The following is a 17,162-nucleotide window of genomic DNA, read 5'->3' on the forward strand; positions in this document are numbered from 1 at the left end:
TATTGTAATTATTGAGGCTAGACTTGGCACTGTGTCTTTAAAAGATGAGTAGGGAAGCCACTGGCTTTCCCAGTGGCTCAGGTGGTAAAGAGCCTTCCTGCCAATGCAGGAGATGCAAAGAGATGCAGGTTCAAACCCTGGGTTGGGAAGATCCCCTGAAGTAGGAAGTAGCAATCCACTCCAGGATTCTTGCCTGGGAAATCCCATGGACAGAACAGCCTGGTGGGCTACAGTCCATAGGGTCGCAAAGAGTCAGACAGGACTGAGGCACACATACACACACAGGATCTGGATATTAGCAGAAGGAAAGGGTATTTCCAGGCACAGGAATAGTGCACGCAAATATGTGGTGATGGGAAAGTGAAAGATGTATTTCAGAATAGACCAGTCTGACTGGAAAAATAGCACAGGACCCTGTACAGCCTGATAGTCACCACCAGCGTGGAGGAGACGCTGAGAGAACTACACAGAGGGTTCCTGCCATCTAAGTGCTGAAGGAGGTCATCATGTAACAGATAAACCGAAGCAAGATGCCAGAAAACTCACGGTTAACCAAAACCGAAGTATTAACAGCACTTGTGTGTATGGCAAAACCGATACAGTATTGTAAAATAAAGTAAAAATAAAAATTTAAAAAAAAAAAGCCCCCCCCCCAAAAAAAACAGCACTTGTGGTAACCTTTCAAAAAGATTTCACAGACTATTCTGTTCTGATGTTATTTTATTTGGTCTTTACAGTAATCCACTGACATGTGCAGCTCGGCTTTTCTCCTCACCATTAGACAAAAACAAAACCCCAAAGACTGGGAGATTATGTAAATGTTTGAAAGTCAGAGGCAGTCTCACAACAGGAGCTCCTAGTTTCTACCCCCAGACTCATTCTTCCTCCTCTCACAGCTCTCCTGAACATGGCTGGCTGATTGAACTTGGAGGAAAAAAGGTGTGGAAATGGCTTGGAAACCCCAGTCTCAATCAAGATAAGGCCAGAGATGTCACCAGCCCCCTTTGAACAACAAATCCCGAATTTTTAAATTCCTTTCAATGTAACCTTCTTCTGCACACAGATTGTCAAACTTGTAGGCCAGACCATGGAAAAGAAACAAGTCCAAAAGTTGTCTCATCAGACTACTGCTTTGCTTCTTTTTTTTCTTTTACTCACCTATCATATTTGTATTTGTTGATGTTCTAATCAAGTATTTTTGGTGGAGTCTAACTAGATGGTCCTCCTGAGTACCTCTTTAAACTTCATTTCAAAGGTTTGACAATTGTATTCACAGACTGTTCATCATCCTGCTTTACCTTTGATGAATGATTGTCTACCACTTCTGACTTCGTGAACTCCTCTTCTAGCATTAGCTTCATTAGTCAAGATATATGGGTGTTGGAAGAATTTTAAATGGGCCTTCCATGTTGTCTTTGAATAGGTATTCCATGCAAATAATTATCCTACAGAAATGTTCATTCTTCTTGAGTTAGTCCACGTTTGTGAACAGTAAGCACTGTCAGACTTAATTCCTCATATCCTCCTTTAATTGAGTATTCAGGCCAAGGTATTCTACTTACTTTGCTTTTTTTTATCAGAACCTCTTGGTCGTTTACATATCTTGAAAGAGACTCATTTTCCCCCAGAGTGCAACAACTGCAATTAGTTTTTTGCTAGTCCATGGGCAATAAGTGAACTTTCCTCCTCGGGCTAATTGTTCACATAAAGTTCTTGTGCGGTGGTTTGTTTCCTTAGGATGACCGAGGCATTTCCTCAAATTGTATCTAAGAAGTGTCCCAGATACACTTGCTTGATATTTGAAGAATTTTTTAAGCAGGAGATATAAAATATTCAGCTCATGTCCCATCAACCTCATTTATCCCATATGTACTGATTCCCCCGAAATCTCAACTTGCAGGCATTTTTGAGCAAGAAGTCTAGCACAAAAATAAAACAGGAGGCACTCATTTCAACTTGAACTGGAACCATGTACTTAACCAGTCTCTCACACACACAGACACGCACACCTATAAAGCAAGGAAAAAATAACTCACACCATCCTTAGTGTCTGACGTCACCAGCACCACCCACAGCACAGGGTCTCGCTGAGCCAGTTGCAGAGCTTGGGGCTTCATTTATTTGATCCTCTGGATGAACGCTTTAGTCATCTTGTAAAAGCTTGAAGGCTTTAACACCAATAGTTCAGTACTGCCATATTTCCCCTCAGCTAACAAAATTATTTTCAACCACTGCCTTCTGTCTGTGGTGAATCTAACATAAGGCCTTCTGCCCCAGCAAGCTTTATAGAATGCTTTGTGGACTTAAAGCTTCTATGTCTGTCTGACCTAGAAGAGCCTAAAATGTTGAAGCAGAACCATGTGGAAATCTTTGTTTATGGTTCTAAGGCTGAGAAAAGTCACTTTCAGAAAGAATTAGAGCACCAACTGAGCAATTAGGATACCACTTAGCACAACCATATTTCATATTTTCATATTTTAGTTGCTCAGTCATATTCAACTCGTTGTGACCCCATGGACTGTCTCCCACTAGGCTCCTCTGTCCAGGAGATTATCCAGACAAGAGTGCTGGAATGGGTAGCCATTCCCTTCTCCAGGGGATCTTCCCAACCCAGGGCTCGAACCCAGGTCTCCTGCCTTGCAGGCAGATTCTTTACCAGCTGAGCCAGCAGGGAAGCCTCTTCAAAGGGCTGTCATTTCATTGGCTCTTGTGAGCTTCACACCATTTTACAATGTGAATGGGTAGTGGGTAGGCTGTGGGTTGGGAAGTCAAGACAAGTCCTACAACTAATCTGTCACAGGTCAGCCTGAAGCCCAGATCCCCTGATGTGACCCTGCAGCCAGTATTCTCCCTGCTTTCCCTTATGTGGTCCAGAGTGAAGCAAATTAAGGTGAAATCTTGAGACACTGCTGTTTTCTTAGAACTCTTAAGATTAATTAGAGCAAGGTTGGCAGAGATCATAAGATCATAACCCAAAATTGTATTGATACAGTAGAGTAGCTTTGCAGGGAACCTGAGCTATTCGTAGCTGTCTACATGGACCAAATTCATTTTCAGTTAATTTTTTGAAATATTTATTTATTTGATGCTGGAGACGGTGTGAAGGAAAGGAAACCCTCTTACATTGTTGGTGGAAATGCAAACTAGTACAGCCACTATGGAGAACAGGGTGGAGAGTCCTTAAAAATCTGGAAATAGAACTGCCATATGACCCAGCAATCTCCCTGCTGGGCATACACACCAAGGAAACCAGAATTGAAAGAGACATGTATACCCCAGTGTTCATTGCAGCACTGTTTACAATATCTAGGACATGGAAGCAGTCTAGATGTCCATTGGCAAATGAATGGATAAGAAAATTGTGGTATATATACACAATGGAATATTACTCAGCTATAAAAAAAATACATTTGAGTCAGTTCTAATGAGGTGAATGAAACTGGAGCCTATTATACCTAAGAAGAAAAACACCAATACAGTATATTAATACATATATATGGAATTTAGAAAGATGGTAATGACGATCCTATATGCAGGACAGCAAAAAGACACAGATGTAAAGAACAGACTTTTGGACGCTGTGGGAAAAGGCGAGGGTGAGATGACTTGAGAGAATAGCATTGAAACATGTATATTACCATATATGAAATAGATCACCAGTCCAAGTTCGATGTATAAAGCAGGGCACTCAAAACCGGTGCACTGGGACAACCCACAGGGATGAGACAGGGAGGGAGGTGGCAGGGGGGTTAGGATGGGGAGACGCATGTACACCCATGGCTGACTCATGTCAATGTATGGCAAAAACCACCACAATATTGTAAAGTAATTAGCTTCCAATTAAAATAAATAAATTAATTAAATATATATATATTTATTTATTTGTCTGTGCCAGGTCTTAGTTGCAGCATGCAAACTCTGAGTTGTAGCATGTGGGATCTAGTTCCCTGACCAGGGATCGAACCTGGGCCCACTGCATTGGGAATGTGGAGTCTTAGCCACTAGACCACCAGAGAAGTCCCACATCTGCCACGGATTTGATCCATGCTCCTTATTGATGTCCTGGCATGTTTTATTTGGTTCAAAATAGATGTGCTTCATTATCAATGTGGACAATTAAGTCTATAATTCACCAAGATTTATTGAACATTTGTGCCCAGGTCTACTTACTGAATTTGTTGAGATATAAAACTAAAGCATAAAATCTAGTTCTTGCCCTCAAGGAGCTTATTGCCTACACAGAGTGTGATTGAAGAATTCACATTAAAAAAAAAAAAGCTTCCATAGGTTAGAAAACAGAGACCAGAAAGAAGTGGAGTTTGCAGAGAAGGCTTCCTGGAAGAGAAACATCTCACAAAAACCTTGTAAGATGAACAGGGTTTGAGCTGGTGGTTGGTGAATGTAATAGTGAGGCCAAGCAAACTATAGATTCCACACACACAAAATCTCAATAGCTTAACAACATAGTGGTTTGTTTCTTGCTCACATCACAGTCCAATAAACGTTTCCTGTGGGACTGGAGAAATCCCCGCTCCTAGCAGTGACTCTGGAACCAGGCTCCTCCCATCCAGAAGCTCATCAATCCCTTAGGCTCGGAGTCCTCCACTGGGCACTCTGTATCCAGCCAACCAGCCTAGGAGGAGGGGTGCTCTATAGAGGAGCTCAGCAGAAGATTTTATCACCTAAAAACCACAGGGGGCCAGGTTTAGAAGTAGCATATATTCTTTCTTCCTACACCTAACTGCAGAGGAGCCTGGGAAACATAATCTAGTTCCATTCTCAGAAAAATAAATAGGATGACCCAAATACGTAGCGCTGTCTCTGTCATACTAAGGAGGGAGTTTTCTGAAGGAAGGATGTAGAAGACTAGGGTGGCAGAGCAAGAGAAAGTCAAATTCAGCTTGGACAGATTTCTGGTTTGATTTGACTAAATTTGATGAACTTGTCACAAATTCTGAGCTTTGATCTTGGTGGGAACAAAAGAAGATTCATTCTTAGCAAGTATTATATCACTAGCCATCCACTCATCATTTTTCCGTGATGACAGTTGTAGCTAGATTTGATTATCTTTGTTTTCTCAGCACTTATAAACCAAGACATTACTTTTTTAAAATAGAATTCACTTTTTTAGAGCAGTTTCAGGTTCACAGAAAAATTAAGCAGAATCCTCATACCCTGAAACCAATCTGTCCAATACTCTAATAGTGGAAACATGCTATTATACTTTTGTCTAAACTCAGACTATGTCCAACAGTGAGAGTGAGCCCTAATGTAAACTGTGGTTTCTAGGTGATAATGATTTGTCAATGTGGGTTCATTAATTGTAACAGACTTACCAGTCTGGTGCAGAACCTTGATAGTGGGAGAGGTTGTGGGGGGGGGGAGGGGGTGGGTAGAGGGGGCTGGGGGTAAATGGGAAATCTGTATCAGTACCTAACTTTTCATGGCTGTGCTGTACTGGTTATTAGATTTATTCTAGGCTCATGGATCTTGTCTGCTCACAGCCTCTTCACTGACGATATATTCCTCTTGATTGTCCTCTAGCAAGCAGCATAAATTGGCAACTCAGGGAATAAATCCAGTTCAAAGTCATTTGGCCCACACTGTGTCTTTATTTAAAAATAAATAAATATTGAGTGTGTTTAGGTAGGACATGCTGTCTTTAGTTAACCTTTGTTTCCCTAGAACCTGTATAATCTAACACCTGACCTAACTTATCAACTTATGTCACCCACCTGTTCCCTGATGATATATGAGTTTGTGACCCTTGTTTTGGGGGTCTCCTTTTTATTTAGTAGATCATAAATAATAGTCAAGTTACCAAAGTCCCCATCACACGGAAACTCTCATTTCATGAAACTCACCAGCTCTACAGGAATGAAGCCACAGAATATCTCTGAAGAATAATCCTAAAGAGGTCCAAGAGATCTACAGAAATAACAGAATTCTTACCATTTGAAAGAAGGGTCATGGTTCACTCTGACAATCTAACAAAAGCGATGGACCATCTTCTTATGATGATACTCATACATAAAACATTTTGCAGATAATTTCATGGAGTTCTTTGATCCTCTGAAACAAGTCTGTACACTGCCCCTGTGGTAAAGTGATTGATAGCCCCATTTAGGCTTCTTGCGATAGTGATGAAAAGAATGGACATTGAAGTCAGACAAACAAGAACTAAATCTAGCATTTTCTAGGTAGGCAACATGGAGTTAGTCATTTGACCTCTGAACATCTATTTCCTGACAGGTATTAAGTAAGTGAAAGTTGCTCAGTAGTCATGTCTGACTCTTTGCGGCCCCATGGACTATACAGTCCATGGAATTCTCCAGGCCAGAATACTGGAGTGGGTAGCCTTTCCCTTCTCCAGGGGATCTTCCTAACCCAGGGACCGATCCCAGGTCTCGCACATTGCAGGCAAATTCTTTACCAGCTGAGCCACAAGGAAAGCCCAAGAATACTGGAGTGGGTAGACTATCCCTTCTCCAGTGGATCCTCCTGACCCAGGAATCGAACCAGGGTCTCCTGCATTGCAGGCGGTTTCTTTACCAACTGAGCTATCAGGGAAGCCCTGACATGTAATAGGTGCAAAATAAATCCTGAATAAATTAATAAGTGAGGAGAAAAACAGCTTTCTCAGTAAACTTTGAGGAAAATAGTGGTGGTGGAGGTGGGAGAGCTCTTCATTCACTCTGTCTTGCCCTGAAGGCTCAAGCTTTGAGAGGATCAGAAGGCGCAAAGAAAAGACAAATGACCTTACCTGTCTTTCCCTCAATCACAATTCCTGGTCAACTGGCCCATCTATCTTATGGTGTCTCTGAGTGCCTTCTGAGTCTTGAAAGAAAGGACATATCAGTCTGAATGCTTATCATTTTTAATTTGCATTTAAATTCCTTGGAAACTGACCTTTACCGTTTAGAATATACTGTAACTTTTTTTTATTAAATAGTCATGTGATTAAATACCTCACACTGTTCTCTAGTCATGTAATGTTACAGTAAGTTTATTAGAATCTCTTCTTGAGGAACTCCCATTCTCATTGTTAACCACACAGTGAAATCATCTCAGCTGGTCATTAAGCTCTGCTTCCTTCCAACCCTAGTAACATCCAGATATGTGTAATCTCTCCAAGTTCTAGAAGCTCCATTTAGTGTCTACCTAGCAAGATAACTTAATAGACTTATTGTGCAGAAGTAACTTGGCCCTTTCTGATCCCCGTAGGTAATTATAAGTGGACAGTTGTTAGATCAATTGGGAAATGGACTTTTCTGCTTAGTTGAGAATTGCCTTATAGACCACACATATGATGCCAATTTTCAGAGAATTGAAATGCACATAAACAAAGCAAACTATTTTAATCTCTTTGATTTAAAGGGCACTTTACAACCTACTGGTTAATGTCAGCTACACAGTTCGGTCCTCTCAGTATTGGAGATTTAGCTGATGCCATATTTGCACTTAAGACATTTGCTGAAAGTTTATTTTGATCATTTACCTCTGTCTCATAAAATTAAAGAGCAGATTGTGGCAGGGGAAAGAAAGCAGTATTTCAGTTTTCTGGTTGCTAGGGCTATAGATGGAGAGAATTTTATGACTACTTTCCAAAGCTTATATCCCACAAGAAGGTTCATTTTTGATACAGAAATAATAAAAATGTAGGTGGCCTCAACAGCTGTAATTTTTATAAATTAAATACAGAGATGCCTTCTGCCAACATTTGAAATTGGCATTCTGCACAGCCAAAAACTCTGATCTTTGCTGTTATCTTATTTGGGATTTTAGCTACTATTTCCAGGCTATTAACCTCCACATCTGGACTCCTAGTGATACCACATCAGGCTGCCCCTACTGCTTCAGTATCGATCAGCAGCAGCCTCTTCCCCAACAGGTGATCAATTTATTAGTAACTATCCAGGCTGCCCCAGCTTTAGGCAATTGCCTTCTTAAGAATTATAGTATTTATTCATTGGAGGATAATAAGACAAGAGAAGAAGTCAAATACTTTCGCCCGTTAATTTGCAGCTGTTTCATATAGAGCTATGCTTCACAGAGAAAAGAGTCTGCAGTTCAGATATAATGTCCCTACTTTGCATAAGACACTGTGAATAATTTTTTTTACAAGATGCACTTTATTTATGAGCAGTTTCCTCCCTAGAAAGAGCTGGTTAGGGCTTAATGCTGATGAATGGAGACAGCCCCATTCACACTTCCAGGTTATGGTCTGTCACTGCTTTCATTATATGCACTAATTTACAAGGATTTATTTATTTTCTTACAAATGTAAAAATGTGCTCCAAGCTAAACATGCTGTCTGGGCGCCTGAGTGCAGTGCTTTCCTCGGTGGGGATGGGGTGGGGGGGGACTCAGCTGTCTTGAGTTGTTCTTCCCACCTCCACCCCCACCCACCGCGCATCACTGCCTAACCTTGTGGTAATAGCACAGATCTCTACATTTTTGCTTGCTCTAAAAATGAATGCTGGTTAACATTTTAAACCCTGGAAGCGATTTGCTCAGTGCCCATTTAAATCCGTTCTCATTCAAAGACTGTGCCTTCCATTGTGTTTTAAGTGCTAATGAAAACCCTGTTGTAAGCACAGCAAGGGACATGACCCTTGGAACAAATTATGCCCACAACATTGGGTAACAAATTTTGGAAAGCTGGGTATAACTATATCAAAATCTGAAAGTCATATTGAATCTGCAAGATCTTGCTGGCCCCAGATGGCTTTATGTGATCTGAAATCACTCACATCCCCATCTCCAAAGAATAAAACTTAAGATATACTGGGCATGAGCCACCGCCTCCCACTCAGTCTAACAAACAGTAGTAGATCACACTACATCTTCAGCATCCCTGGGCTATAAGAGTACTCATTATGTGAGATGACCCCTCCCCGCCACCCTCCCACCAAGTAATGGCAGAAATAATTCTCTTTTTTCTTGCCTGTGATTTCATTTGGTTTTTAACCTCAGTGAAAATTAAAAACCCCTTAAACTTCGGCAGTGAAGAGTTTGTAAAACTAATTGTTTGGGGAATTTTTGTGTGGGGGTTGGTTGGTGTAGGAAAATGAGAGGAAATGAAAATAGGCATGTATAAAATATGCCTAGATGCATAAAAAAAAAACTGTCACACAGTCCCTCAAAACCCTTTCTACTATTTCTTTTTCAACTCCAAATGTCAGTATAACCTAATTAAATTTAATTAAAGAACCTCCAAAAAAGGAGTATTTTGGAATTTGGACAGTGATAAAAGAAATTGCTACACAAATATATGAAAGGAGAATATCCTACAAACTGTCAGCCAAATAAGCCCCGGAGGCCAACAGTGAGTATTTAATAAGCCTCATCTGTGGAGTTCAGCTGAGATGTACAGAGAGAGCAGTTCAGTGTTTGCTGCTGCTGCTAAGTCGCTTCAGTCGTGTCCGACTCAGTGCGACCCCATAGTGGCAGCCCACCAGGCTCCCCCATCCCTGGGATTCTCCAGGCAAGAACACTGGAGTGGGTTGCCATTTCCTTCTCCAGTGCATGGAAGTGAAAAGTGAAAGTGAAGTCGCTCAGTCGTGTCCAACTCTTAGCGACCCCATGGACTGCAGCCCACCAGGCTCCTCTGTCCATGGGATTTTAGAAGCTCACAAAAATTAAAAGCCGGAAAACAATGTAAGTCCAAGATTATCCTCCCCAGAGCAGAGCAAACTCCACCCTCTGATGGGGATGAAGAGTGTAGTAGTCAAGAAACAGAATTGTCCTCCCTGATGTCAGCATAAAGATGTATGTTCCTGTATTGCTAGTTTCTGTAGAAATACATTTATTTTTCTATACCTTTTGGGAATCTGTTTCAATTTTCAGGGATTTGATTCTCCAAGTTTATCACCTCTCAGTTAGAGCGACACTGAGTCTTACTGTCCATGTACATGGGTTCTTTGTCCTTTCATTCTTATAGAACTTGCACAGTGTTTGATGTGATTTCATAGACTTCAAGCATATCTACTTTTAGCCTTTCTCTCTCCAGACTTGATTCTTGATCTCTCAGTCCATCCTTTTATGACAGCCAAATTTCCAAGTTCACATTCAGTGATACTGAATACAGAAGCCATAGACGGTGATCCCAAATCATAGTCCTGCCACACACCAGAGCTAGCATTCAAGAAATTGATTGTGACAAAACACAAAAATAAAAAGCAAAGATACTCCTTGGTTCATCTTCAGTCCAAATATTCTGGAGATGAAAGAAATGTTCATGTACCATCATCCTTTGACCTGCCCCAGTCTTAAAAGAATTTTGTTTAAAAAAAAGAAAAAGAAAAACCTCCTTAAAGGTCTTTGTTGAAAGTGAAAATGTGAGTCACTCAGTTGTGTCCAACTCTTTGTGACCCCATGGACTGTAGCCCACCAGGCTCTTCTGTCCATGGAATTCTCCAGGCAAGAATACTGGAGTGGGTAGCCATTTCCTTCTCCAGGGGATCAGGGGATCTTCCTGACCCAGGGATGGAACCCGGGTCTCCCGCATTGCAGGCAGATTCTTTACCATCTGAGCCCCCAGGGAAGCCCATAAGGGAACTATGGTCTGTCAAGGTCTTTATACCTCTAAAAATAATAAAGGGACTTATTGACATGGAATTCCCCTTGTTTAGATGTGCTGGTTTCCTTGGTGAACTCACCAAAACATAGATGACTTTAGAGGCATTCAGGGAAAGTTAAAATGAATCTGTAACTTCTATAGATCTTAAAGATTAATACTTTGTGAGGAACATCAGGAATAATCAAAGTACATCATAAAGTCAAGCCTTAATATTAACCTCCTGCCAAAGAATTAGCTCATCTAAAAGCAGTTTATTAAGCTGGGTTTATAAACTGTCTTTAGATGAGTTCACTCTTTGCCAGGAAAATTATTGTGAGTGAGTGTGTGTGTGTGTGTGCATACACATGCTTGAGCACTGAAGGGATATGCTTATTATCACAGATCTTCCTAACTTTAACATGCAGTCTGAGTTTCACAGGGTCTAAATAAAGAAGAGATAGGAAAAGATAGACAGAGACTAAATTGTAGACTAGTTTTAAAGTAATATCATGTGGTTATTTTTAAAGTAGCAAGGGAAACAGGAGTTGAACGATATGTTGTTTATCAGTGTCTGACTCTCTTTAAATGCATTACTTTATTAGATATTTATAACAGCCTAGGTGTAGAATAGCCAACTCATGCCAGTTTGTCCAGGATTGTCCCCTTTTAAAACTAAACCCTGCCTCGTGTGTGCATGCCTGCTCAGTCGCTTCAGTCACATCTGACTCTTTGTGATGCCATGGACTGTAGCCTGCCAGTCTTCTCTATCCATGGGTATTCTCCAGGCAAGAATACTCAAGTGGGTTGCCGTGCCCTCCTCCAGGGCATCTTGCCAACCCAGATCTCGAACCGGCATGTCTTATTTCTCCTGCATTTGCAGGTGAGTTCTTTACCACTAACTCCACCTGGGAAGCCCGAACCCTGCCTCAGTCCCAAGCAAACCAGGACAGCTGATCACTTTAGCCAGGGAAGGCAGTAAAGGGTGTTTTGAGACCGATTTTCAGCATGGCGAGAACTGCCACCACCACCACCAAGCAATTCTACACCAGTTGGGTGTACAACAATTTCACTCAATTCTGACACGATCTGCCAGTAAATAGCATCAGATCCCACAGGTTAAGGTGTCGGTCCTGCAAAGCTGCCTCCCCACCACTTCAGAGGCCAGTCACAAGTCCAGGTTGTCACCTGTGTTTCTGACAGAATTGCTATGGATAGTAGGGTCCAACACCTCCCTTCTTGGGTTCCATTAATTTGCTAGAGCCGGTAACAGAACTCAGAGAAACATTTTATTCATTAGATCACTTGTTCATTATAAAAAGATGTAACTCAGGAACAGCCAGAGATGCATAAGGCAAGGTATAAGGAAAGAGTGAGGAGGCTTCCATGCCCTCGCTAGGTGTGCCGTTCTCCCCAAATCTCCATGTTCACCAACCTGGAAACTTTCCAAACCATGTCCTTTTGGGTTTTTATGGAGGCTTCATAATCAGTTCAGTTCAGTTCAGTCACTCAGTCGTGTCCAACTCTTTGCGACCCCATGGACTGCAGCACACCAGGCCTCCCTGTCCATTACCAACTCCTGGAGTTTACTCAAACCCACGTCCATTGAGTCGGTGATATCATCCAGCCGTCTCATCCTCTGTCGTCCCCTTCTCCTCCTGCCCTCATTCCTTCCCAGCATCAGGGTCTTTTCCATTGAGTCAGCTCTTCATATCAGGTGGCCAAAGTATTGGAGTTTCAGCTTCAACATCAGTCCTTCCAGTGAACATTCAGGACTGATTTCCTTTAGGATGGACTGGTTGGATCTCCTTGCAGTCCAAAGGACTTTAAGAGTCTTCTCCAACACCACAGTTCAAAAGCATCAATTCTTTGGTGCTCAGGTTTCTTTATAGTCCAACTCTCACATCCATACATGACTACTGGAAAAACCATAGCCTTGACTAGACGGACCTTTGTTTGCAAAGTAATGTCTCTGCTTTTTACTATGCTATCTAGGTTGGCCATAACTTTCCTTCCAAGGAGTAAGCGTCTTTTTATTTCACGGCTGAAGCCACCATCTGCAGTGATTTTGGAGCCCCAAAAAATAAAGTCAGCCACTGTTGCCACTGTTTGCCCATCTTTCTGCCATGAAGTGATGGGACCAGATGCCATGACCTTTGTTTTCTGAATGTTGAGCTTTAAGCCAACTTTTTCACTCTCCTCTTTCACTTTCATCAAAAGGCTCTTTAGTTCTTCTTCGCTTTCTGCTGTAAGAGTGGTGTCATCTGCATATCTGAGGTTATTGATATTTCTCCCAGCAATCTTGATTCCAGCTTGTGCTTCATCCAGCCCAGCATTTCGCATGATGTACTCTGCATATAAGTTAAATAAGCAGGGTGACAATATACAGCCTTGACGTACTCCTTTCCTGATTTGGAACCAGTCTGTTGTTCCATGTCCAGGTCTAACTGCTTCTTCCTGACCTGCATACAGATTTCTCAAGAGGCAGGTCAGATGGTCTGGTATTCTCATCTTTTGAAGAATTTTCCACAGTTTATTGTGATCCACACAGTCAAAGGCTTTGGCATAGTCAATAAAGCAGAAATAGATGCTTTTTCTGGAACTCTCTTGCTTTTTCCATGATCCAGCAGATGTTGGCAATTTGATCTCTATTTCCTCTGCCTTTTCTAAAACCAGCTTGAACATTTGGAAGTTCACGGTTCACATATTGTTGAAGCCTGGCTTGGAGAATTTTGAGCATCACCTTACTAGTGTGTGAGATGAGTGCAATTGTGTGGTAGTTTGAACATTCTTTGGCATTGCCTTTCTTTGGGATTAGAATGAAAACTGACCTTTTCCAGTCCTGTGGCCACTGCTGAGTTTTCCAAATGTGCTGGCATATTGAGTGCAGCACTTTCACAGCATCGTCTTTCAGGATTTGAAATAGCTCAACTGGAATTCTATCACCTCCACTAGCTTTGTTCATAGTCATGCCGCCTAAAGCCCACTTGACTTTGGACTCCAGGATGTTTGGCTCTAGGTGAGTGATCACACCATCCTGATTATCTGGGTTGTGAAGATCTTTGTGTATAGTTCTGTGTATTCTTGCCACCTCTTCTTAATATCTTCTGCTTCTGTTAGGTCCATACCATTTCTGTCCTTTATTGAGCCCACCTTTGCATGAAAAGTTCCCTTGGTATCTCTAATTTTCTTGAAGAGATCTCTAGTCTTTCCCATTCTATTGTTTTCCTCTATTTCTTTCCACTGATCACTGAGGAAGGCTTTCTTATCTCTCCTTGCTATTCTTTGGAACTCTGCATTCAGATGGGTATATCTTTCCTTTTCTCCTTTGCTTTTGGCTTCTCTTCTTTGCACAGCTATTTATAAGCTATTTGGCTTTTTATGGAAGCTTCATAATCATAGCTGATTAAATTATTGACCGTTGGCATGTGAACTCAATCTCCAGCCCCTAGGTCAGGAGGTGGCCTTCAAAGTCTTCCACTGAGCTTTCTTCCTTGACTCATAGTATAGCCCCTCCAGTAGGTCTCCAGTAACATGCTCAGATAAGAGCAACCCAGTGGCAACCATGTGTACTATGAAACGCTTTCTGGAGAACTGTCGTTTATGGAAGCAAAGAGACCTGAGTCCTCGGAGACTGGTCACATTTCTCTCTCACACTACGGGAAATTCTAAGAGTTTTAGGAGCTCTGTGCTAGGAAAGGAAACAGAGACCAAAATTTCCTTATTATATAAATCACAATCTCACAGGCAGATAATCTTTTCCATATTTTACCAAATAGGAGGCTGAAATTTTCCAAGACAAATGACTTAAAGTCACACAACAGTTAAAAGTGGTGCATTCTGTATTAGAACCCAAGCCTTCTAACTGCCTTTATATAGTTTCCAAGAAACCAGACTTTAATTATCACAGTGTGTAAAACTACTGTGAGAATTTTATTGACTTTTATGTTTTCTAGAAGCTTAACCATTCCTTGTGTGACACCATAATTTTGCTCTCCAGCCCCCTCTTAACAGATAATACAGGAAAAAAAAAAACTCAGCCCAGTATATCAGAATTATTACAGACTCCGTTAACTGACTGTGAATTGATGAAAATAATTTTAATGCTTTCCAAGTCAGTTATTTCTAACGCAACTATGAAAATAAGCAATGGCCTATGCATCTGCACTCTGAAAGCAATGTAACCTACACTGCCTCCCCTGTTTTTTCCCATCTGTCTTAAAGAGGAATTTCTGTTTTCTGTTTGTGGGGCAGAGCAAGTATCAGGAGAGTGAGTGGCAATGTAAAACTGGACAATGAAATGATGAGACCTAGCTTGATCTCCACATGTTACACTTTGTCCTTTCTTCTCGATACACGAAGAAGTGAATGTGTGTCCACACAAACCTCTCCCATTACTGTCCTGTCTGTGCTGAGCAAAATTGAACCCATATGTCTTTAAAATGCCTTTTCATTTTGATTGCTTCTTTGAACATACTGATCTTGGTGCATATGTGGCCCTTTGGACTACTAATGCCCATTTGCTCTTCCCCAACAGGCATCACAGTTGATAGGCACGGATTCATTTACTTTGTGGATGGGACCATGATTCGGAGAATTGATGAGAATGCTGTGATCACAACCGTCATTGGCTCAAACGGTCTGACTTCCACACAGCCACTGAGCTGTGACTCAGGAATGGACATCACTCAGGTAGGCACCACTGGTTTTCAAGCACTATCACCATTTGGCATCATGGAAATGGATAACAATTTTCTCATACAGAAATTAGGTAGAAAGGAAGCCTGGCGTATCCGTTATAACACCAGATGGCAGAAGTTTCTCTTGATGTAAGTGACTTTCTTCCTCCTCTGAAAAACTCCAGTTGAGAGAAAAGGGAGAACTAGGATGGGTGTAATGCTAGACGGAATGCTGGCATGAAAATTAAAGTCCAAGTTTGAATCAATTAGAGGGTAAGACCAATTTCACTTGTTGAATTATTTTCCAAGATATCTAATTGTATTCTTTTTGAATAATACAGTAACTCCCATTTGGAAAAGCACTGATTACCAAAGTCTTTAGAAATCTTTTTTAATGAATATATGAGCATGACTTCTTATTCATGTGTATGTAAATAGCTATTTCTAGGGCGTTATTTTTCTTTTTTAAGTAAAAGCAACATTCCCTCTGAGATCTATTTTACATTTATTTAGGAAAGCATTTTTGCCAATGAGAATAAAAGGGAAATTCAGTGTAGTTCCCATCTGAGTCCAAAATTCTGATTTTACAAGAATTCTAGAAAATCAGGATTAGACAGGTGGAGATTACAGAGCAGATAGCACAGTCCCTGCACCTTGTGAATGACTTAGTTTGCAGACGCAAGAGGTTATTGTGTTAAACGAGGGAAATAAACTAGACAGTCATCAAAGGAACTTTCAAACTAACTTCCATGAATCTATGACTCTGATGAAGTAGATTACTTATCTTCTCAAATGGATTAAAATAGAAGTTGAGAGTTTTAGAACTGGTGTATCAGAGAGGATGGTTTTGACTCTAAGTGATCAGACAAAGTGATTTCAACAAGAAGGCTTCATTAACTCACATCGTGAGATGAGCAGAAGTAGGCAAAGATGCCAGCAGATCACATTGCGTCACATTGACCAGAATTAAATCACTGGCAGAGGGTAAACAGGTTTCCAAAATGGATTCAGACCCTCTGGAACTGAGGCAGCCTCCCTGAGCATATCGCTACCTAATTCTAGAACCCAAATCAGGATTCTGTTAGCCAGGAATGAAGGACTGCTGTTTGGTAGGCAACCAGCCATCGTCTCCATAGTTAGGGTACCCCTGCCTCACCCAAGTAACTCAGAAAATAGTCAGAGTCAACTACAAAAAATAAAATAAGAATCGGAAGGCCCGGAAAAGTGACAAAAGGAATGAACTATCTTTAAGAGAGATTCAAGTGGATCAGGCTATCCTGGAGCAGTCTAACTTTCCATGATGCAAAATCCTGCAGGAGGCAAGCAAAGGGGGCAGTATTTATGGCCATGAGGAAGGGTGTGAATGTGTTTATATGGAGGAGGGGATGAAAGAAAGAAGGTGCACGTATATGATTCACTTGGGGGATATTTTTTACTTGAAATAGAACACTTAGTATTGCAATCAGTCAGCTGTAGACAATCTATCTGTTTCTGTGTGGCAAAGTTATGCTGAAAAGAGAGGTCTTTGTCTACATAGAGCAAGCACAGGATCGTCATCACCACGAGAAAGGTTCTTTTCCACATAATGGTTCACAAGCCATAACTGCCACTGTAAAAGCTACCTCACCCCTTTCAGACTGGAGTGAAGAGTGTAGCCCACTGAACAGGAACCTGGTAACCAGGAGACAGACTTACAGTTTCTCTATGGCATTTCACCCCAAGCCTTGATTTCCCTGAAAGGAGCCCCCGACTCCCCCCTTCCCTTTTCCTTACACAACCTCAGCATGAGAAAAACAGTTGTTGTTTTTTTTTTTGGGGGGGGGGGCACGTGGGAGATGGAGAGTTGAGTGGGGTAGTAGGGGGTAGATGCTAGAAACCAACAGGACAGCCTAGGAGAGAAATTGGGCTTCATGGGACTTCCCTGG

At 41.4% G+C, this 17,162-nt stretch overlaps 1 protein-coding gene across 3 annotated transcripts in view; it reads left to right on the plus strand.

Annotated features, from left to right (window-relative positions):
- The window catches only part of TENM1 (teneurin transmembrane protein 1), a 624,193-nt gene that overhangs the window by 538,849 nt on the left and 68,182 nt on the right, over positions 1–17,162 (plus strand). For all 3 annotated transcript variants that reach the window (XM_068962599.1, XM_068962601.1, XM_068962600.1), the window contains one exon: positions 15,096–15,250. In XM_068962599.1, coding sequence (XP_068818700.1) covers positions 15,096–15,250 — 155 coding nt within the window. The remainder of the gene's footprint in view (positions 1–15,095; positions 15,251–17,162) is intronic.

The sequence above is a fragment of the Capricornis sumatraensis genome, chromosome X (genome assembly GCF_032405125.1).
Source record: "Capricornis sumatraensis isolate serow.1 chromosome X, serow.2, whole genome shotgun sequence".
In the NCBI taxonomy this organism is placed as follows: domain Eukaryota; kingdom Metazoa; phylum Chordata; class Mammalia; order Artiodactyla; family Bovidae; genus Capricornis; species Capricornis sumatraensis.